This window comes from Pristis pectinata, chromosome 28 (genome assembly GCF_009764475.1).
Source record: "Pristis pectinata isolate sPriPec2 chromosome 28, sPriPec2.1.pri, whole genome shotgun sequence".
Taxonomy (NCBI): domain Eukaryota; kingdom Metazoa; phylum Chordata; class Chondrichthyes; order Rhinopristiformes; family Pristidae; genus Pristis; species Pristis pectinata.
The window spans coordinates 26,381,244-26,405,067 of NC_067432.1; the positions used below are offsets into that span (position 1 = coordinate 26,381,244).

Sequence of the window (23,824 nt, forward strand, 5' to 3'; positions counted from 1 at the left end):
GTGCTTTAGATTACCATGAGTCTAGGCTGCACAATGCATTAGTCTTTTTCCTTGGGATATTTTATTCCATTCTCTGCCAAACATTTGCTTTTCACAATGAAAGTGAAGGTTAAACAATTATGTTATGTTCAGCAAAATTCATTAAATGAATAATAATAATAGGCACTCATTTAGGGGGAAAACAAATTTTAAATGAAACTTCATCCATAACTATAATCTGTTTAACAAGTTCTAATATGCTAGTGGGTTTAATATGCCTACAAATATATTGCAGTTCTGCACTTGTGGTTGCTGACTAGCTGTAGAAAGATTTCCTCCTTTCCAGAATGGTGAAGATGTTCATGATTAGGTATACATGATGACCCCCTGCCTTGGATGACACTCTCCCCCTACTGTTGTGTTGCAACAGGGTTGGCTGGGGGACACTGGCAATGTCATTAACTGAGAGCTGGTGATAGGCAGGGGAAATCTCACATCTTGAGGTCTGAGAGTACTGCCACTAATACCCTTAGGATGAGGGAATGGATCTCTTCTGGCCTGGTTTGTACCTCTCTCTGCATTCTGACTCGCACACATTTCTCCCAAAATAAAAGCGGTCTATTGCCTGAAGATTGCAGTGAATTCCAGTGAGACATCTGTATTCTCATAACAGCAGCATGCTGGCACGGGACCTGCTGCTGGCCCACATTTTTAGAGTTCAGACTCTACCTGTGTCTCCATGGAAGCACAAGCTTGCTCAGTCTGTTGCTATGTTGCTGGTGGCTGACACAGGTGTATAATTAGTTCCAGAGTGAAAGTGACATTTTCCTGGCTCTGTATAACATAAGATGTTGGACGTCAACTCCTCCATGCTCCTGGTCTGTCTTGCATTTGTTCTGATGGGCTGGATAATGCCAAGATTTTTTTTGCTATACATTCCCACTAGCAGTCTGAAAGTTTTGTTAGTGTTCCCCATCTGATTCCTCTGGACTACCATCTCTGTGTGAGACAACACCGTAGATCTTTCTCTCCTGCATACCTGCAACCCACGGAGTACCAAGTGCCTTCAGTCCTAGTATCTGAACTTTTGTTTGATGGGAATGGATTCAGTGACATTCTGCTCATCCCTGTCCACTTCAGCAACCACTACCATCTGTTGGGGAGGATTGAGTTCTGTGCTGAATTTGCACCGACGGGGGGAGGGGAATGGAAGAATACTACAACTGGAATTTGGAAAATACACAAGGCACAATATACACTGCGTATTTTGGCCAGGGATCATTTAGATACATGGCTGATCATTAAATTATCAGCCCATCATTTCAATGATGTGACATAATGGTGAATGACCAGAGTTCTGAGACTTTGATCCAAAGAGTTCAGTTCTCAACATGGCAGCTGGGGAATTCAAATTTAAGTAATTAAATATTGGAATTTATTAAGCTAGTAAAATTGACCATAAAATTACTGTTATTTAAAAATAGTCACTAAAGCCTTATGTGAGACTGAGTGGAACCGTATTCTTGTTCTGGCTGGGTGTGGGGAAATAGAGGAAATGCAGATAAGAGCCCCATCAACAATGATGGCGGGGGGGGGGAACCCATGGCTGAGGGAAAAGGAAGACTTCTTAAAAGTGGTTGAGGAAGGTCTTGTCATCAGAGCAGATATGCAGGAGATGGGGAAATTGGGAGAATGGAAAAGAATCCTTCCACTAAGTGGGATGGGAGGAGGTGTCGTCAATCTACTTTTGGAAGTTTTGGGGTTATATAATAGATATTGCTTGCTACGCTATCCTCTGAAATGGAGAAAGTTGTCAAGGAAAGGAAGAGTCACTCATGGACTATGTGAAAGTGAGAGCAGGGTAGAAATTGGCAGTGAAGTAATGAAGCTTTTGAGCTATGGATGAATGCAAGAAGCAAGCAATTCAGCTGTCATTGCTGGAATAGGAAAAGTGAGGGTGGTAGCCCAGCTGGAACTGAAATTGGTTCACAGTGAGAGGCCATTTAAGAGATTAGCTTTAGAAACTGACAAGGTACATCCCTTCTATTGATACTTGTAAAATATTTTGTCAAACAATGTAGTGTCCATTGATACTTTAAAGCCATTGACACTAGCCATTGGATGTGGGACATTCTGATTCTCTACTATTTTAACAGGGGTACACAATAACTCTTCATGTTAATCCACCCTCATTGAAATTGTTCATTTCTGACACGGAAAAAAATCAGTTTACGGACAGTTCTCAGGATCAGAACTCCTGTGTAAAACCTAGAGACAGTCTCTAGGGTCTTTTTTGTTTATTATGTGGAGTTGCAAAAATAAGACCCATGAACAGCCTTCTCTCTCCCCTGACAGTTTCAGGTACCTACAGCACATGTATCGTCAATCGACTCCCCATTTGGCTTAATTGGCTGTTTATTTTTCAGGCATTTTATTCATCGAAGCAGTTATGATTGTTTCTATAACCAATATTATTATATCTACTCTTTATCTAAGCCTAACATTTATTCATATCAAGGAGATTCTGAGGCTGCTATGCTGCTCCGAGGCATGGAATTTGGCTAGCCCTGTGTCTTTGAGGAAGGAGGGCCCTTCTCCTGACTTGTCAGTCAATTGCCTGAAGTGCCCTCCTTTCTGTTTCGTGCCACCTTTTGCTTTTTAATGCAAAGGTCTCATTTAGTGAGATACATCCATGACATAGTTGTGATGCTCTGTATGTGTGATCTCTTTAAAGGCAGGGGCTCTGAAGTGCAGCATTGCATGTGCTAGGTGACATGTAAGGCAAATTTTTTAAAACTGTGACAGACAATAGTGATCCTATTGCAGCTTTATAAAAGCTTGCTAACATGATCAGCAGTACTGTTTTACTTTGGGTTTCAGAGCAGAATAACCTGGATCAATGCAGTGGCATTAACTCCAGCCTTGGAGTAAGAGACAAGATGTAGTTTCATTTGTTTTGGTTGGAACTACGCAATAGTGAGGTAGAAATAATATACGCGCTATATGTTTTAAGTCAGTAATGACCATATACCTTCAAGCAGTGGGATGAATTACTTCCCACTTTCTCTCAAACACATAGGGACAGTGAAGAAGGCATTTGGGATGCTTGCCTTCATAGGCTGAGTCTTTGAGAATAAGAGTTGGAATATGTTGCAGTTGGACAAAACTTTGGTTAGGCTGTAGACGGAGTATTGTGTACTGTTCAGAACGCACAGGAAGGATGTGGCAGCACTAGTGTTGAAGAGATTCACCAGGATATTGCCTGGAATAGAGGGCATTACTTGTAAGGGAAGATTGGATGCACTGGGTTTATTCTCACTGGAACATAAGATGCTCAGAGCTGACTTTATAGAGATTTATAAAATTTATGGGGGGCATAGACGGTCAGTCTTTTTCCTAGAGTGGAGGAGTCTTAAAAAAAAGCTATAGGGCATGGGTTTAAGGTGTGAGGGGAGAAATTTCAAGGAGATCTGAGAGCCAAGTCTCCCTCTGAAGGATGTAACAACCTGCTAGAGGAAGTGGTAGAGTTGGAAACAATTAGAGCATCCAAAAGGCATTTGGATACTCACTTGGATAGGAAAGGAGTAGAGGAATACGAACCTAATGTGGGCAAGTGGGATCAGTGTAGACGGGCATCACAGTTGGTATGGACGAGTTAGGCTGAAGGGTCCATTTCTGTGCTGTACAGCTTTGTAACTAAATGGCAGGGAAATGGTGCAGTGAAGCCTACTGTCACCTTTCTGCTTCTCCTGAGTTGGCATTGGCATCCCAACCCTGCGCTGGTATATCACTTCTGCTTCAATGCCTTGGCCATGTAAAGAGTGGTTTGGAACTGTCTTCTATCCCACTGCTATCTAGGGTAATAGCTCAAGAGTATGAAGAAAGTCCTGCCGTGCTGGAATATTTTAACATGTGGACTGTACTTGGAGTTGGAGTTAAAATAATAAATTATTTTCATAACTATCTGCCCATGACATGACTAAAAATAGAGTATTTTCAAAGATTACTTTCTCAGATTTAACTCTCATACATATGGAAACTCTCAATTCTTTAATCTTGTCTTGGTAGATCCTAAGAAACTTCGCCTCAGTTCACCTGTCTGGCATAGAGTTGACTAACATGGGCCAGCAGATACTTGGGAGTTACCCAATACACTTTCACCTGGCTGGAGATGTGGATCAGAAAGGTGGATACAATCCGCCAACCTATGTGGACAATGTAGCCATTCATCACTGTTTCTCTAGATGTGTTGCTATACATGCAACAAACGGTTTGCTGGTAAGTGAGCTTCGTCCTTTCACCTGACTCTCCGGTTTTAACCAATGTAATTCATCAGCCCATGGAACAAGCTTGTTCATACACACAATTAGCAAATGCTAATAACAGATTCAGTGCCTCTGACACTCACTGCTACTCTCCTTCAGACCCCATCCTGTGTAAGGCGTTATGTAAAAGCAAATTTTTGATCCCATTTTGTTAAAACTTGCCTTCCAACATGCTTCCTCCCAAAAGTGTTAAAATTGCACTGTTTGCTGTACAGCTTATATAAATTGTGCACAAATTTAATTTTTAAACCATATCTGAAATGTTGGACCAGACTGGGTTTTGGGGATAATTTTTTTGAATCTTTTTGCAGCAGATGTTTTAACAATAAGCATGGTCTTATCTAATCAGATATTCCCTTTTATACTAACCATCTCTCCTGCCACTTCTTAACATTGCCATTTTTGTCTCTTTCCCAATTCTGACTAAGGATATGAGACCTGAAATGTATGCTTCTTTACGCAGGTGCCCCCTAGCCTGCCACATGTTTCCAGTTTTTTTTTGTTGTTGTTTTGTTTTCAACAACAGACCTTGTAAATCAGAGTTTCAACCATTCCATTGACTTCAGTGGTGAAGAAAATTTGGGTGGAGTGCCAATTTGCTGTCAGTGTTTGTGTTGCTGATTAAATCAAATTTGTACCTCCCTTGTACTGCTTGGGCTTGATACTACACCAGGAATATATCCAGAGCTCAGGATAAATGATCATTTGGAGCTATTGTATCTTGCACACATTGGTTTGTTAAGCTTGAAAGGGTTACAGAGCACATTTCCCCCAAAAATGCAGAGATTTACTTGTTGAATGGGAGACTGATAATTCTGGAAATATGATCGGTTAAATTCATAGCTTCTTTCCAAACAAGTACCTGCCTTTGCCTAATAGGCCCTGACTTACAACTGGCTTGCTTACATAGCAATGATATGTACATACAAATTGGGAGGAGGAGTAGGCCATTTGACCCCTCAACCCTGCTGTGCCGTTTAATAAGATCATAGCTGATGCATCCTTAATTTGAATTACTTTGTTTTTTTATCTGCCTAATTCAATCTAATCTTTTAATTCTCTAGGTCAAAGATACAATCGGGTATGACACACTTGGTCATTGTTTCTTCCTGGAGGATGGTGTGGAGCAGAGAAACATACTATATCACAATCTGGGTCTCCTTACCAAGCCAGGCACCATCCTCCCTTCTGACCGCAATGAAATTATGTGCATTTCAATCCGTAATAGAGTTTGTGGAAATTATATTCCAGTACCAAATACTGACTGCATGTAAGTTAAACTCTGTAACCTGGAATTTCATTGATAGGGTCTAGAGATCGGCATCTTTTCAGGTCTAATGTCAAATAATGCTCAATTGTCTAGCCATATTTGATTAGAATAAGCTTAAATGTAAAATGTTGCATGTTACAAACCAGCAACAAAAACACACTGAGACATGTATAAGTGTTTACTACTTTATTAATAACTGCTTATGATAATAAGAAAAATAAAAGTAAAAATGTTAATCTTAAACATTAACCCCAAAAACTAAACTCGAAGTGTGTGTGGCAAATTCCCAAACTCCAAGTCCAGGAATAGTTCTCAAAGTTTCAGTTCAGCAAGCCGTAAGGTGAAACGTGAGCAAAGGCTTCTTCAACAACCACTGTTGACTGAAGACAAAACGTAGAGAGAAAATAGAGTAATTATGAAATCCAAATGTTCCACTTTGGAACTCATACGACACCTCAGTGTCTACTCAGCAGTGACTACTCCATTGCTTTCTTCCGAAGCATCTGCCACCCCAAAAGGCACTCGAATCATGGCCGTCCACACAGATACCTGTTTCCCATTACAGGTTAACGACAAAGTGGACTCCACTGCTTTGTTCCGAAGTACCTGCCACCCCGAAAGGCATCCAAGCTGTGGCCATCCACACAAATACCTGTTTCCTTCTACAGGTTTCGCTCTCACTCTCTCCCCTCCACCAACATCATTACGTCCTTATCTTCTGTTGAAGTTGTCACGCCACACCCACACACACTCTATCTTCAAGGGACATTCACCAATAGTAACCTAGTCCATAACAGACATATCAGAGTTTTTCAGGGAAAGTGGCAAACTTGGCGCATTTTTCAGTATGAAGATTTTGACCATGATTCATACAAATCCAGAAACAATGGCACAGTCTCTCGGATCAGACTCTGTGAACCCACATTTGCATGTGAGCCAACTGCAAAATTTCCATGCATACATGGGTTCCAAGGTTGTTGTAAGTGATTCACTACTGATGGCACTAAGGACACAGAACAGCACTGCACTTTCTCTGTAGCTGTGACAGTTTACTCTGTACTGTTATTGTTTTTACCTGTACTACATCAATGCACTCTGTACTAACTCAATGTAACTGCACTGTGTAATGAATTGACCTGTACAATCGTTTATAATACAAGATTTTCACTGTACCTCAGTACAAGTGACAATATTATACCAATACCAAGCAGAGGAACAGGCCCTTTGGCCCACCCATGTCTGCGCTGACCACAATACCAGTCTAAACTAATACCATCTCTCTGCATATGATCTATCCTTCTATTCCCTGCCTGTACATATAGTATATCTGTCTAAATGCCTCTTAAACAATGCTGTCATATCTGCTTCTACCAGCTCCCCTTGCATCTCTTTCCAGGCATCTACCACTCTGTGTAAAGCAAAAAGTTGCCTCTCAAATCTCATTTAAATTTTCCCCCTCATCATAAACCTATGCCGTCTAGTATTTGACATTGCCATCCTGGGGAAAATGACTCTGACTATCTATGCCTCTCAATTTTATCTACTTCCCTTGAGTCACTCCCTCAGCCTCCCAATGCTTCAGAGAAAATAATCCAAGTTTGTCTGACCTCTCCCTACAGTGAATGTGTTCCAATCTGGGCAACATCCTAGTGAACCTCTCCAAGGCCTCCTTATCCTTCCTATATTTTGGCAACCAGAAATGCACACAATACTCCAAAATGTGGCCTTACCAAAGTTTTGTACAGCTGCAACATGACTTCCCAATGTTTATACTCAGTGGCCTGACTGAAGGCTAGCAGGCCGTATACCACCTTTACCATCCTATCCACTGTGTCGCCACTTTCAGGAGCTATGAACTTGCACCCCAAGATTCCTCTGTATATCTTTACTCCCAAGAGTCCTGCCATTTACTGTATACTTTTCTTGCATTTGATCTCCCAAAATCTATTACCTCACTTGTCCAGATTAAATTACATCTGCCTTTTCTCTGCCCAAATTTTTAACTAATCAATACCTACTGTATCCTATGACACCTTCCTCACTATCCATGACTTCGCCAGTTTTTGTCATCTTCAACAAAATATAAAAATTAAAAAAAACAGAAGAGCACTGATCCTTGCAGAACACCACTGGTTACAGACCTCCAGTCAGAAAACTGCCTGCTACCACCACCCTCTACTGTGACCAAGCCACTCTTGCACTTTTGGATTAGTTTACCAACTCGCCATGGATCAATGTGATTTAATCTTCTAGACCAGCCTACCGAGTGGGACCTTTTTCAAGTATGTCAAACATGCCTACTAAAGTCCACGTAGGCAACATCCACTGATCTACCCTCAATCTTTTTCATCACTTCCTCAATCAAATTTGAGATAGGACCTCTCCCTGCACAAAACCATGCTGACTATCCATAATAAGTCCATGCTTTTCCAAATGCAACTAAAATTCTGTCCTAAGAATCTTCTCCAATACTTTCCCTACCACTGATGTAAAGCTCACTGGCCTCTAATTTTCTGGTTAGTCCCTGTTGCCCTCAAACAAGGGGACAACATTGGCTATTCTCCAGTCTTTTAACACCTTTCCCATGGCCAAAGAGGATGCAAAATAAAGGCCCCAGCCATCTCCTCCCTTGCTTCCTTCCATATCCTGAGTTAGATTTCATCGGACTCGGTCTTATCCACCTTAATGTTCTTCAAGACACCTTGCACTGCCTTAATACTGAGATGCTCCAGACTATCAACATGCCTCTCCCTAATTTCACCATCATCCATATCCTTCTCCTTGTGAAGTACTTACTTAAGGACCTCACCCACTTCCTCTGGTTCTACACATAAATCCCCTCCTTTGTCCTTAAGAGGACTTGCTCTTTCCCTAGCTACCCTTTTTCTCCAAATATATATGATGTGTGTATATAAGATGCCTTAAGGTTGTCCTTAATCCTATTTGCCAAGGACATTCCGTGGTCTGTTTTGGCTCTCCTAATTTCTTGATTAAGTTCTTCACTGCTTTCTTTGTATTCCTCAAGGGGTTGTTTGATTTCTGCTTCCTAAAACTTGCATATGCTTCTTTTCTCTTTTTGACGAAGCTTTTAATATCTCTTGTTATCTCAAGTTCCCAAACCTTGCCATCCTTCTGTTTCACCCTCACAGGAACATGCTGGTCCTAAACTCTAACCAACTGGCCTTTAAAAGATCCCTACATATCAGATGTGGATTTATTCTCAAACAGCAGCTTCCAGTCTACTTTCTCCAGTTCCTGTCTAATACTGTTATAATTAACATTCCCCCATTTTAGCACTTTCATCCAAGGACCAGTCTATCATTATCCATAACTATGTCAAAACATACAGAAGTATGGTCACTGTTCCCAAAATGCTCCCCCACTAAAACTTGGATCACCTGGCCAGGCTCATTCCCCAATACAAGGTCTAGTATGGCCCCATCCCTGGTTGGACTATCTATATATTTTTTCAAGAAACCCATCTGGACTCGCCTAATAAATCCTGCCCCACCTAAGCCCTTAGTACTAAGGAGATCTGGCCAATATTGGGGACGTTAAAATCACCCACTACAATAACTGTTTTTGCATCTTTCCATGATCTGCCTGCATATAGAGTCATAGTTATACAGCACAAAAATGGGCCCTTTGACCCAACCTGTCCGTGCTGATCAAGATGTCAATCTGAGCTAGTCCCATTTGCCAGCATTTGGCCCATATCCCTCTCAACCTTTTCTATCCATGTACCTGTCTAAATATCTTTTAGACACTGTAATTGTACCTGCCTCTACAGCTTTCAACAGCATCTCACTCCATGTCCCCGCCATCCTCTTGTGTGTAGAGGGAGGTGGAGTTTCCACTCGGGTCTCTTTTAAATCTTCCCCTTTCACCTTAAACCTACGTCCTCTAGTTTTAAACTCCACTGCCCATGGGGAAAAAAACTGACCATCCACCTTATCTACGCCCCTCATGATTTTGTAGACCTCTAAGGTCACCCTTCAGTCTCCTACACTCCAGGGAAAAAAGCCCCAGCCTATCTAGTCTCTTGTAACTTGACGCCTCCTATCCCAGTAACATCCTCGTGAATCTTTTCTGCACCCTTTCCACTGTTCCTCAAGCTCCTGTTGGCTATTGGGAGGCCTGTAGTATAACCCCACCATAGCGGTTTTATCTTATTCCTGAGTTCTACCCATACGGCTTCACTGGATGAGTGCTCCAGATGTCCCCTCTCAGTGCAACATTGACATTCTCCTTAATAGTATTGCAACTCCCGTACCTCCTTTTATATCCCACTGTCACATCTGAAACATCTATACCCTGGAATGTTGAACTGCAAGTCCTGCTCTTCCTTCAACCAAATTTCTGTAATGGTTATAGTATCAGAGTTCCATGTACTAATGCAGGTTGTAAGCTCATCTGCCTTGTCCATTATACTCCTTGCATTAAAATAAATGCACTTCAGAATATCATTCCTACCATGTTCATTGTCCTACCTGATTTTCCTCTTAGACTGCATGACCTAACCTCTACCCTCTCCTCAATCACTCGCCTGCTGTCCTACTGCTCAGGTATTCACCCCTCTGCCACACCAGTTTAAACCCTTCCGAGTAGCACAAGCAAACCTCCCTGCAAGGATATTGACTTGAATGGCTTGTAATTTAGGAATTTCAGGGGGTTTATTAGTTTAGTCAATCTTACTGAGCACTTCTCTTAAAATATCTTATTGGCCTGGTAACTTGTATTTTAAAAGCTTAAAGTATTTTTTTGGTTAAGTTTTTTTAACAATAAGTTTTGAATACAAATTTCTGAATGTCTCAAACTGTTTGAGGTTTCTGGCTAAGCCTTGTGTTTTATGCTCCTTGCAATGCAGAAGACCCCTTTTGAAGTGCACGGGTTAATCACCAAGAATCCTGCCAGTAGTTTTTGCAGGTGCCCATTGTGAGGATTTATGAAGTTTGGAATACTTACTGAGGTTGATAGCAATCTGACAATTCTAGCTACCAACCACAAAATCTGTCCCATTATAGCTAGAAATTTATAACTGAAGCTTTCCAGTTCTTAACGTGACATCTTCCTGCAATCCATGAAGATCTGGTTATAATTTGAACAGAACCTTGGGACAAATGCAATTGCCAGAAGTTGTCTGATTCTCCTCCTTCCTGATGTGTAAATTACAACTATCTCGGCCCATGAAAAAGTTCAAGTTGGTTGAATTGCTGCATTTTTGGTCATAACCTATGTACCTATAATTGAGAAATAAAAGACTGCAGATGCTGGAAATCTGAAATAAAAATGCTGAAAATGCACAGCAGATCAGGTAGTATCTGTGGAGAGAGAATAAAATGTTTCAGTGCAAATTCAGGCTAAAATCCTACAAACTGTTTCTGTCTGACAACAGAGCATTGACCTGAAACATTAACTCTGTGTTTCTCTCTCCACAGATGCTGTCTTGCCATTTGAATATTTCCAACATTTTTTGTTTTTAGGTCAGTTGGATTTTTTTCGGCCTGTGATTTAAATTCTTGTTGGTGCATCTTTCTGGGCATGTAAACAGAAGAAATTTCTGGCCTGTTTACATTTAGGAATCACTGATCAAATTTATGTTTATACAGAAATTGTGATGGTAGAATTTTGTACATTCATGGTTAATGTGTATTGCTTATCAGTCCTATGATCTTGAACAGACCCACATAAATGGAATGGAAATGGTAAGACATTGAACAGCAGAATGCTTCTAAAGTGAAGAATAAATTGAGTGATGAAAACGGACAGTTCAGATTGGGATGGAAAATTGAGGTGACAGGCAACTGGAAATTTAGGAGTACTCTTGCAGACTGAGCAAAGATGTTCTGCAAATGAACATCCAATAACATGAGCAAATTCCGAAGATTTTTTTTCACAAGTTCCATTGTTATCCAGGATCTTCCCTTAATAGCCTTGCATATTGTGCAATTGTGTGTAAACTGATTTATGGGAAGCTTTCTGATGATGTCAGACAATGACTAAATTGGCCTTGAAATTCTTTTCTGTAGTGAAAGGCATTACCAGAATAGTAACCCAGAGACCTGGACTAACTCTCCAGAGAGAAGTGTTTAAATCATGCATACCAGCCGTGGAGTTTGATTTTCTGGTTAATCTGGAATTCTAAAAGCCTACTAGTCTTTGTGGTAATGAGAGAAAATCACTAGGTTGTCATTCTTAAAAAGAAACAAAGATCTGCTTAATTTACCACCTTCAGGAAGGAAGTCTTCTCTCCATACTTGGTCAGGTCTACTTGTGACTCCACAATCACAACGATCTGATTGACCCTTTGAAATAACCCAACAAGTAATGTGGTTATTTGGTAACCCATTACACTGAAATTTTAAAAAAAGCCATGACTACTATAATTGATGAAGGCAACAAAGTTGGACATGGCAAAGGTCACTCCCAGCCCAATCAACCTTAAGGTCCTCCTCCTGAATATCAGGGAACTTGTGTCCAAGCTATCTCACAAACAAACAATTCGGAAAAACAGCCAGATATAATAGAATTTTATCTTAAAATCAAGGCGCAACATTGTTCTATTGCATTCCCTGGCTACATCCAGTATCACTGGCAAGGCAAATTTACCTGAGATGGTAGTGTAGTTGTGTGCAAGTAGGAGGGAGTAAACCTGTTAGTCCCCAGAATTGACCCCGACCTCATTAAGTATTATGGAATCTGGTCAAAAGTGGGCAAGGAACACTTTTTTTTATTATGACCAATTCTCATCCCTCTGTTAATATGGAACACTTTCTACCTGGCTGGATGACTGCAGTCACGGTACTAAAGCAATCAACATCATCCAGAGCAAAGCAGGCTGTTTAATTAGTGACCTCCTCGCCACCAGCACACCGCAGCTGGAGTGTGCACCACCTTCAAAATGTGTACCATTTATCTACTTCTGTGTGCAGTTTGCATGTTCTCCCTGTGACCATGTGGGTTTCCTCCAGGCGCTTCTGTTTCCTCCCACATACCAAAGATGTGTGGATTGGTAGGTAAATTGGCCACTAAATTGCTCTTAGTATGTAGGTGAGTGTAGAATCTGGGAGGAGTTTATCAGAATGTGGGAAGAATATAAAAATGGGATTCATGTAGGGTTAGTGTAAATGGGTGGTTTCTGGTCAATGTGGACTCGGTGGGCCAAAGGGCATGTTTTTGTCTGTATGTCTCTGACTCTAGCACTTCCAAAACCTCTACCAGGAAGAGGAAAATTGGCAGCAGGTGCATGCAAATACAAGAACATAAGAAATACGAACAGGAGTTTAGTCTTTCAAGCCTGCTCTGCCAGTCTTCAAGATCATGGCTAATTTTTCTACACCATGCCCAATTTTCTTGATTCCTTAATATCCACAGACCTATCAATCTGTCTTGAATGAACTTACTGATTGCTCTCTGGATAGAGAATTCCGAAGGTTCACCTCACTCTGAAGAAATTTCACTGCATCTCAATCCTAAACAGCTTGCTCCTTATTCTGATTCCCAGCTCGCGATTCCTCAGCTAGCAAAAGTGTCTTCCCTGCATCCTGCTTGTTGGAGCCCTGTAAGAATTTTGTAAGTTTCAATGAAATTTCCTGTCATTCTTCTAAACTCTACAGAATACAAGCCTAGCCTATTAATCTCTCCTCATCCAGCAAACCCATCTTGGGAATCCAATGAATCTTCTCTGCACCCCCTTTATGATAAGTATATCTTTTTCTTAGATGATACTTCTTGTTTGGTCTCACTAAGGCTCTAGGTAAATGCAGTATGACATCGATACGCCTGCATTCAAAAACTGTCCTAATGAAAGCTGAAATACTGTTTGCTTTCTGACTTGCTGCAGTCTGCATGGTTTAAGGACACCCAGGTCCCCTTTGAACATCAACATCAACCAATTTCTCACTATTTTTTAAAAAGTACTCGCTTTTACGTGTTGTAGAAGGCTTCATATTTTTCAACCATTATATTGTGTTCTGCCATGGTCTTTCCCACCTACTCAACATCCATATTCCTTTGAAGTCTCTCTCCATCCTCATTACTCACAATCCTACCTAGTTTGGTATCATCAGCAAGCTTAGAATTATGATATTTGGTCCCCTCATCCAAATTGTTGATATAGATTGTGAATCGTTGGGACCCAAACACCAATTCCTGTATATAAAATAAACCACAACCTACCAACCTGAGGAAAAATCAGTTTATTCCCACTCTTTGCTTTCTGTCTAATAACCAATTTCAGTCCAGATCAGTACATTACTGTGTGCTTAAAATCTTATCAAAAGCCCTCTGACATCAAAATACGCCTCTTCCTCTAGTTCATCCTTAGCTATTCTACTAGTATTGGTTTATTATTGTCACTTGTACCGCGGTACAGTGGAAAAAAGTAACATCCTCTAAGAACTCGTGTAAATTAGTTAAATATGAAGTTCCTTTCATAAATCCATACTGAGTCAGTTATTCTTTTCAAGGTGTTCTGTTAATACATCCTTCAGTGTAGACTCCAGCATTTTCCCTACCACCTATGTTAGGCTAACAGGTCAGTAGTTCCTGAATGAAGGAAAATAGGTTTAGGGAGGGTGGCAGAAAGGATGGGAGCAAGGGTGTGGATGATATCTAGGGTCGGTGCAATAGTGTAGGGATGTGTGATAGGATAATGAGGTTGCAGTTAGGTTGGAAGGTCAAGGGTGAATTATGATTGGAGGGGGATGATGGTATCCTGGGTTGTGCTGGGTTAGGGCACAAAGGAAACCTGGAGCAAGGGATACGTCCCTAACTTGAAGGGAATCCACCTGCAGCTGGTTCTCAGCACTAGATTCTTTAGGCTGAATCCTTTAAGTACTGTTGAAGCAGTACTCATATATTTAGTGAAGGTTTACTCAAGCATGAGTAGTTTTCACTGTCTGGAGGCTGCATAGTGCAAATGAATTGGTGCAGACATAGTTTGCAAACTATTCATTTGGTCTTACACACAGATGCTGAAGCAAAATCTCAAATTTTGAAATGAATGTAGACAGCAGCTGGTTTTCCAGTTCAAAATTCTATTTGGTACTGCATGTACATTATGTTACACTAAAATTATTGGATGTCATATTTTAATTTCTTCTTCAGAAGGTCTCCAAGACTACAAGTAACACAGGCTGATTCTCCAGTCTATGCAGTGTATTGGAAAATGTTCAAGAATTTGCTCTAACTGTGTCATCTTGGCCACTTATTTTACTTGCTTGAGTTTTGTGGAGTTACTATAGATTTTTGAAAGTCCCTACTAAAACTGAACAAAATAAACAGCTGTTGTTATTCCATTCCATAATGAAGATTATAAATATTACCTATAATTTTTATTTCCATATTTCCTCACAACATAGAAGTAAGCCTGTTCAGCCCATTGAGTCTAGGCCAGTTCACACAGCAATCCCATTTTCCCTCATTAATTTTTCCTATAACCAATTATCCCCACATCCCAGGCAAATAGCCCTCCCCTTATTTCCACCCCCTGCCACCACAGCCATACTGTTGGGTTTAAAAAAAGTAATGACACTTATTTATTGTCACCTTTCTGAAATATTTAAAGCACTTTTGGGTTCATGTCCAACAAAATTGACTATTCTAATAAGCATTGGCCTAGCGAAAACTTGGATCTTGCTCAAACACAAGTGGCATAAGATTGAGTTCAAATATAAAACTCCTTTAATAAATTACTCTTGCAAGTTTTAAGAGGAAATTTACTATTGGCTGTATTGGATACTGTGTCGCCACTAAAGTGGAATGTTAATTTACAGGGCTGTCACAACATTCTGGATCTCCAATCCGAACAACCATCTCATCAACAATGCAGCTGCTGGTGCTCAGGTGAGGCAATACCTAGATACCTAGTTGACTTAAAACCAGTTTTTGGAAGGCTAATTATAAAAGCAGGGTTAAGTAGGAGAGAATGACCTGGCAGTTTCTGAATCTGATAGACAGCTGGTTTTTTGTTTTTGTAACATTAGCCCACTTGTTAAACAGGCTGTTTTTACATGAAGAGAATTAAATTTGTAGTATATGTAGTTGGCTCTCTATTTTGGTAAAAATCTTTCGGAAAACAAGATCACCAAGAATGCCATTGTGCCCCAATTTGTGGGTCTCTTCTGATCAGTATGTCCCCACATGGGAATGGTGGTGGCACACTTGTTAAATCACTAGACTAGTAATTCAGAGATTATGGATAACAATCAGAAGGAAAATGCCACCAAGGCAGTTATTGAATTTAAATTTCTTGATAAAATGGAATTTGTAAAAAAAAGTCTTAATAATGATGACCATGAAAATTATTGGATTGTCATAAAAAAACATCTGGTTCACTAATGTCCTTGAGGGGAGGAAATCTGTCATCCTGGGCTTGATCTACAGGTGACTCCAGACACATCCCAGGTGGTTGACTCTTAAATGCCATTTGAAGTGGCCTAGTAAGTCACTAGGTTCCACCATTACTGCTATATTCAAACTTAATGTATGTTCTTGTACTCATAATGACACAGAGGTGGCCCAACACATCCTTGCTATTTCCCTGGGAGCAATTAGTCACATTCTGCCCCCTTATTTCCTACCCCTTCAAATTATTCTCTCTCCAACATGCCTTTCAACTTTCCTTTGATTCTATTTGCCGTTAATTTACAATAGCCACTTAACCTACCACCATATTTTTGGGGCATGACTAGAAACTAGAAGCCCAGATGAAACTCATGGAGAGAATGTGTAAACTCCACATAGACATCCTCCAAGGACAGAATGGAGCCTAGGTTCCCAGAACTGAGGCAGCAGCACTAACTGCTACATCACCGTACCCCTGGAGGAAAATTGGATGGACCACTTGGCATTGACTTGGGCATTAAATTCAGATACAGCAAATCCTCCCAGCCCAATAGATTTTATAAAGACCTCCTCACAAACATCTGGGGAGAGCTGTGCCACTGACCAGTCTCACAACAAGCTGACGTGGTCGTATTCACAAATTCATTCCTTACAGACAACGTACCAGATCTCTATCACAACCCATGGTATGTCTTGTTCTATGAGAAGAACAGACTCACCAGAGATGGGAGTAGCTAATTTATTGATCTTGGATGAGTGCTGGTCAGTGGAGAACTCTTCTTCTTCTTCAAATTCATCCATGTGGCCATTGGCCAAAATACAACTCCCTGTCAGTTCTGCAATTCACTGTCAACTTGAGATTTTTGTGCTGAATCCTGACTCCGAGATGCAACACCTACTTCATGAGCTGCAATTGATCTTTGATGAGGATTAATTTGTTCCAAACAATTGCTTTCATAGCTGGCCTACCTGTTTCTGAGAATTAGTTAAGATTCCCAGTCACCTTTTCATTCTTGCCAAGTAAATAAGGTGCTGGTGTCAAATACTGTTATTGCCAGGATGGTTAACACAGTTAATTGGTCTGAAGGCTACAAAAGGAAACAATTCCCAAGCAAAAGTGTACAGGCTTAAAATAGTAAGGTACTTACTCGATTTTAGGGTTATGAAATGATCTTGCCAGGGCAAGTTTTGAATTGGGATTTGTCGGCTGGCATCTGAAAAATTACCCTAAAAGCTGTTAGGTTAGTCAAATTTTATGGCAATATCTTTTATGGGGCAGTTGCTGAGTGGGGTGTGGGGGTGCAGGGAGTGAGGGAGAATGTCTGCATACATCTGAATTAAAACAGAATGCTTGAAACACCCATCTGGTAAGGCAGCATCTGAGTAAAGAGAAACAGTTAATATTTCAGCTCAGACTGAAATAACTGGAAAAGTTGGGGGGGGGGGGTGGAAAAAAACACTTAGAAGGCACAGGGAAGGTGTGGGAGGGATGGATAGGAGAAAGGAAATATAGGGTGAGGCCAGAGTTGCCATAGTGGTATGTTGTTAACAAAGCTGTCTGGTTGATAAACTAATGCTGGCAGTCAGAGAAAGGAAACACAAAGGGAACCTGTAAAAGCTATAAAATGGAGGCCAAAGCTGTTGCAGAGACCAAAAGGAAAATGTTGGAAATTGGGCAATGCCTCTGGAGAGAGAATAACTGAGTTAATATTGCAGTTGAACTGGGCAGTTCCGGTACAGACAGAAGGCAGGTTACCTGAAATTGTAACATTTGATTTGGAGTCTCAAAGGCTGCAATGTGCCCAGGTGGGAGATGTGTTCTTCTGCAAGATTATGTTGGGCCTCTTGAACAGATCTACTCAAGTAGAACTCAGAAGTGATGAGATTTTGACCTGAAATGTTAATTTATGCTGCTTGACCTGCTGAGTATTTCCAGTAATTTTATTTTTTATTTTAAGGATTATAGTGATTCAGGAGGAAGCTCACCACTACCTTCTCAAGGGCAATTATGGGATAACAATAAATGGAATTGCAAGTAGTACCCAGATCCCATAGTCCCAGTTTACAAACATCAATGATTAACCTCAAAACTTATTTTAAATTAATTCTCCTCTGGGATGTCTGAACAATTCATTTAAATGCATAGACCAGTTTTGTAATTAAATATTCCTATGAAAAACTTTGTGCTCAGATTATTCTTTCAAAAAACATTGTGCATCGTCTCGTTTTAACATTTCTTGTTTATTCTCTACTCTCCCAGGATGTGGGGGTATGGTATATTTTCCACCGTGCCCCTACAGGAGAATCTGTGGGTAAATTTCCAGAGGGCCAATCAGAGTTTACTCCCTTGGGAATATTTTATAACAACAGAGTACATTCCAACTTCAAGGTATGCATACTCTGCCTCAATAAGAGCACTTTACAATGAATTATTTTATACTTGGACTACTTGTTTTAAAGTAAGATTTCCAACACTAACAATTGTTTTGGGCTATTTAAAATGTAGATTGAAGATCTACTTATGTATTCTATGCCTAGATTTAGATTTCGACCCAAAATTTCTTCTTAGGCAATCCTCCTCCAGTTCTGAGATGACTGAGGCCAGTGTGGGATCTGCAGATTTTTTCAACTTTGCTACTGGTGTGGCAAGAGGTGCTTAATGAGATGAGTGGGCAGTTTGGGAGGAGAACATTTCTTCTACCATTTATGCTGAACGTTTGTGTGCTCGAGGACTCTAGGCTCTTCATACCATACTGAATGTTGCTTCTCCATTTTGGGTAATCATGCACCAGAGAGTCCCATGTGTCAATGGGGATGTCAAGGATGTTCTCAAAGCTGAGGACGCTTTGAGAACATCCTTGAACCGTTTCCTCTGTCCATCTAGTAATCTCACCCAATGATGGAGCTGAGAATATCTGTTTCAGGAGTCTGACATTCAATCAAGAACAAAAGAAAATAGTATATGGAGAGTAACCACCAGGCCCCTCAAGCCTGCTCCACCATTCAATATGATCATGGCTGATCTATGCTGACCTGAACTCTTCCTATGTGCCAGTTCCACATAATTCCTCCACCCCCTCTGTAACCATAGGACTGTAATTAGATCCTCTGCTGGGGACATTGGCTTGGAAGAGGATGTTAGCATAGGTTCACTTATGCAATTGCATTTGGATGATTTTGCGGAGACTGTGTTGGTGGTATCTCTCCAATGTTTTGAGGTGTCTTCTACAGGTAATTCATGTATCAGAAGTGTATAGGAGAGGACGGATTACTGTAATCAGTAGCCTGTGAGTGTTAAAGTGGATGCTTTGCAGCTCCTGTTTGGGGGTCTTCAGATTGTCTGAGAAGAGTCACCTTTGGTGGGGTTCTTGGGAGCGTCAAAGTTGTTTTTTTTTTCTTCTGGCCACATCTCTGTTGCCTTAGCTGCTTTGGGCCAGGTGAATTTAGGATCCTTTTGGAGTGAGCTTTCCCTACTCCTTCCTCGTAAGTCGTGCCTTGCAACGGGGTTGTCTTTTCCAATCCTGGTATTGAGGTTACCCAGGAGGATTGTCTTGTCTCAGTTTGTTAAATGAGCCAGGGTGTTTTCAAAATTTGAGCAGAAGTCCTCTGTGGCTTGCCTGTAGTTTTCAAGGATGGGGCATCTCTGCTGATGACCCTAGTGTGCTGTTCCATGTTTGAGTGGGTAGACGTATCAAGAGACATTCACATACCCTGCAGGGGGAGGCTTTGAGGTGCTGTCTAGCTCATTTTCCCCTAGCAATAAATGATAACATTCTGTTAGCTATCTCACTTACTTGCATTCTTGCCCTTTGAAAATCATGAACAAACACCCATATCTCTGTATTTCAGAACTCTGTAGTCTCTCATTATTTAGATAAAATTTTACTTTTCCATTTTTCTTGCCAAAATGGTCAGTTTCACATTTTCCCAAATTATAATTAATTTGCTAGAAAACCTAACCTGTATACATCCCTTGTAATTGTTTTGCATCTGCTGCACAATATCTTTGTGTCATCAGCAAATTGAACTTTTGGTGCCTTTTATCCAAGTCATTTATATAAATTGTAAAACATTGTGGCCCTGGCACCATGCTTATTACATCTATCCAATCAGGAAAAGGCTCTTTTGTGCTTATTTCCTGCTAGCCAGTCAATTCACGTTGACACTTGCCATGGATTTATCATTCTTCAAATGCCCAATCCACTTAAGGGAGTTTCTGTAATTCTTAATTCTTCCAGGTATTGCTAATGTGTGTTTTACCCTTTTTATGAGAGCCAGGCTGCAATGTTGGGATTAATATATCCAGCGACTGATTGATTTCTGCTCTTCTTTTCCCCAGGCTGGACTCTTTATTGACAATGGAGTGAAGACAACCAAGTGCAATGACAATGATCCCCGTGAAGTTCTTGCAATAGATTTTGCAAGGTAGCAGAATTAAATATTTTGGGAGCAAAAAACAAGCTGCTGGCAGAACTTGGTGGGTCAGGCAGCATCTATGGAGGCAAAGAGGTAGTCAACATTTCAGACCGAGACCCTGCATCAGGACAGGTTCCTTTTGCCTCCACAGATCTGCATGAACCACTGAGTTCCCCCAGCAATTTGTTTTTTTTTTGCATTCTCTTGTTTCTCTAACTATTTTTGGGAAATTGATTTACTTCGATGTGAAGGGCTTTCCATGTTAACTTTCCCCCCCAATTTAATAATCGGGTGAAAAAAAATTTGTGCTAAATTTTATTCTAATAAAAATAAATCCACATAGTTTGAATTTGAGCTTGTGTTCAAATTCAAACTATGTGGATTCTTATTTTTTTTAAGACTTTCATATTTCCTTAAGGCATGATAGGAGGTCACTTGACCTATCACGTCTATCCTAGCTGTCAGAGCAATCCCTTAAATTCCATAGTTTCTCCCTGTTACCTATTATCTCTTAGATACCCCAAGTCTAGGTAGGTGGTGTCGATGGGTGACTCACAGTAGTTAATTAAGCTACCATCAGTGTGTCTTTGGGATGTGGGAGGAAACCAGAGCATCACTTGGTCAGGGGGTCATGGGCACAGTGCTTAAATTCCATCAGTGAGCACCAGATGTCCAGATTGAGCCTGGGTCTCTGGAGTTGTGAGGCTTCAGCACTGCCTGCCACATTATGCAAATAGTTAGTCTTTTATTTCCTTTTTTTTTCTTTTGGGGTTGTGTTCCAAAATCAGAATCAGATTTACTATCACTGTCTTATGACATCAAATTTGTTGTTTTGCAGCAGCAGTACAGTGCAAAGACATAAAATTACTCTAAATTACAAAATAAATACATGAGTATGCTTGCAATAGGTGTTTGTAAAGACTGAAACCAGGAATACAAATATTTTTCATAATTTCTGGAAGAAGTATTAATATCAGGTGTTACCATTCCTGCAATTTTGCAGTGTGATTTTTTTTTTCTTTTCAAGGACCATGTTATCATTACCTACTCAGGGTTCAGTTTATCAGTATTAGATATGGAACCTCATTTCCTATTTCTCATGACAGAAGAAAGACATTACCTCTCTGCAGGCTGTTATAGCAATCCTGTTGATCTGATTCCTATGCTTATTTCCCTCTAACCTATTCTGTCACATCCCCATCAACTCTCCAGAACCCCCCCCCCCCCACACCACCCCCCACCTATTCTCTTACCATCCACCTACAATAGGAATATTAGGATAAGTTGTCTAAGGTCTACCAACCAGCACATCTAAGGGATGTGGGAGGGAAAAGAACACCCAGAGGAATCCCACAGTTACAGGGAGATGTCATGATTGAACCTGGGTCACTGGAGCACTACCCCCTGCACTATGCTGCCTGAGGCTTGCAAAATATTATTCTCTTGTTTTTAGTCCTCCTTTGATTTATTCCCCCTTTTTGATCAAATTCTAAACTTGGTGATTTGATAATGGAATTTACAAATTCCATTCTGTTTGCAAGTTTAAAGATCATTTGTGATTCCAGCTTGAGTCTGAGCTTTGCAAATCTTAAAGATGTAACCATTTGGAAGAGCAAAAGGGTAACTAGGGAAAGAATGGTTCCCTTATGGTCAATGTTTTTGTCTACGTGTGGACCCTGGAGAAGCTCATGGAAGCTAGGCAATTTGGGGAAGAAACAGTGATGTCCTGAAACGTGTATCAATATTGCAAAAGATGTGTGACAGTCTTGATGCTTCAAGGTGTATAAATCCCTGGGGTTGGGCCAAGTGTACCTAGGATGTCGTGGGAAACAAGGGAAGAAATTGCTGGAGCCCTGGCAGAGATTTTTGTATCTTCCTTAGCCATGGGTGAAGTACTGAAAGATGGCTGATGTTGTGCCTTTACTTAAGAAGGGCAAGCCAGGGAACTAGAAGCCCTTGAGCCTAATGTCAGTAGTGGGTAAGTTGCTGGAGGGGATTCTGAGATGCAGGATTGATTAGGGATAGTCAGCATGGCTTTATGCATTGGAAATTATGTCTCTCGAATTTCATTGAGTTTTTTTTTGAAGAAGTGACCAAGAGTATCGACAAGGGCAGGAGAGTAGACACTGTTTACATGAACTTTAGCAAGATTTTGCCAAGGTCCTGCATGGTAGACTGGTTTGGAGGGTGAGATCACGTGAAATCCAAGGTGAGCTAGCTATTTGGATACAAAATTGACTTGATGGAAGGAGTCAGAGGGTTGTTTTTCAGTTTGGAGGCCTGTGACCAGAGGTGTACTGCAGATGTTGGGGGTCCCCCACTGGTTGTCATCAATGTTAACGATTTGGATGAGAATGTGGGTGGCATGATTAATAAATTTGCAGGTGACACCAAAACTGGTGTGGTGGGCAGTGAAGAAGATTGTCTAAGGTTACAAACAGGATCCAAGGTCAACTGGGAAAGTAGGCAAAGGAATGGGCAGATGGAATTTAACTCAGACAATTACGATGTGATACGTTTTGGGAAAGTTAAACAGGGCAGAACTTGCCATAGTAAATGACAGGGCTCTGGGGAGTGTTGTGGAATAGAGAGACCTAGGGGTACAAATACATAGTTCCTTGAAAGTAGTGACAAAATGATGAAGAAGGTGAATGGCATACTTGCCTTCATTAGACAATGCATTTACAGCTGTACTGGATATTGTCGTGTTACAGCTGTATAGGACATTGGTGAGACCGCACCTGGAATATTGTGTACAGTCTGGTCACCACACAACTAGGAAGGATGTGATTAAGCTAGAGAGGGTTCCGAAAAGATTCACAAGGATGTTGCCAGGACTAAGGGGCTTGAGTTGAGGAAAGACTGGATAGACTGGGATTGTTTTTCCCTGGGGTGAAGGAGGTCTGAAAGGTGACCACCTAGAGGTTTATAAAATCATGAAGGGCATGAATAAGGTGGATGGTCAGTCTTTTTCCTCAGAGTAGGGGAATCTGAAACTAGGGGGTATGGGTTTAAGGTAAGAAAGAAAAGAGTTAAAGGTGACCTGAGGGAGGAGAATTTCACACAAAGGGTGAGTATATGGAACAAGCTGCCTGAGGAAGAGATGGAGGCAGGTACAATTACAACATTTAAAAGACATTTGGAGAGGTTCATGGATAGGAAATGATTAAAGGCATATGGGCCAAATGCAGGCAAATGGGACTGGTTCAGGTGGGTACCTAGATCGACATGGATGAGTTGGGCTAAAGGGCCTGTTTCTGTCCTGTATAACTCCATAATATCAATAATATTGATAAATATGTAGGCCTAGAATTTCCTCTGCCAGATGCATTTGCAAGAATAATTAGCTTTGAGGAAATTATGCCCATGGACAGTAACATTTAAGGGTAAAGAATTATATGATTATTGTTAGATTGGAAATAGTTGCCATTCCGAATAATAAAGCTTACTGGTCTAACCCATCCTTTTTTTGCTAAAGCCCATTTGG

General features: G+C 40.8%; 2 protein-coding genes across 5 annotated transcripts in view; both read left to right on the forward strand.

The window, feature by feature from the left end:
* Positions 1-23,824, forward strand: part of LOC127583920 (cell surface hyaluronidase-like) — a 120,309-nt gene that overhangs the window by 50,173 nt on the left and 46,312 nt on the right. For all 4 annotated transcript variants that reach the window (XM_052040343.1, XM_052040342.1, XM_052040344.1 and 1 more), the window contains 5 exons: positions 4,048-4,257; positions 5,369-5,574; positions 15,351-15,420; positions 18,182-18,310; positions 20,261-20,346. In XM_052040343.1, the coding sequence (XP_051896303.1) occupies positions 4,048-4,257; positions 5,369-5,574; positions 15,351-15,420; positions 18,182-18,310; positions 20,261-20,346 (701 nt within the window). The remainder of the gene's footprint in view (positions 1-4,047; positions 4,258-5,368; positions 5,575-15,350; positions 15,421-18,181; positions 18,311-20,260; positions 20,347-23,824) is intronic.
* cemip (cell migration inducing hyaluronidase 1) overlaps positions 1-23,824 on the forward strand; it is a 220,155-nt gene that overhangs the window by 21,798 nt on the left and 174,533 nt on the right.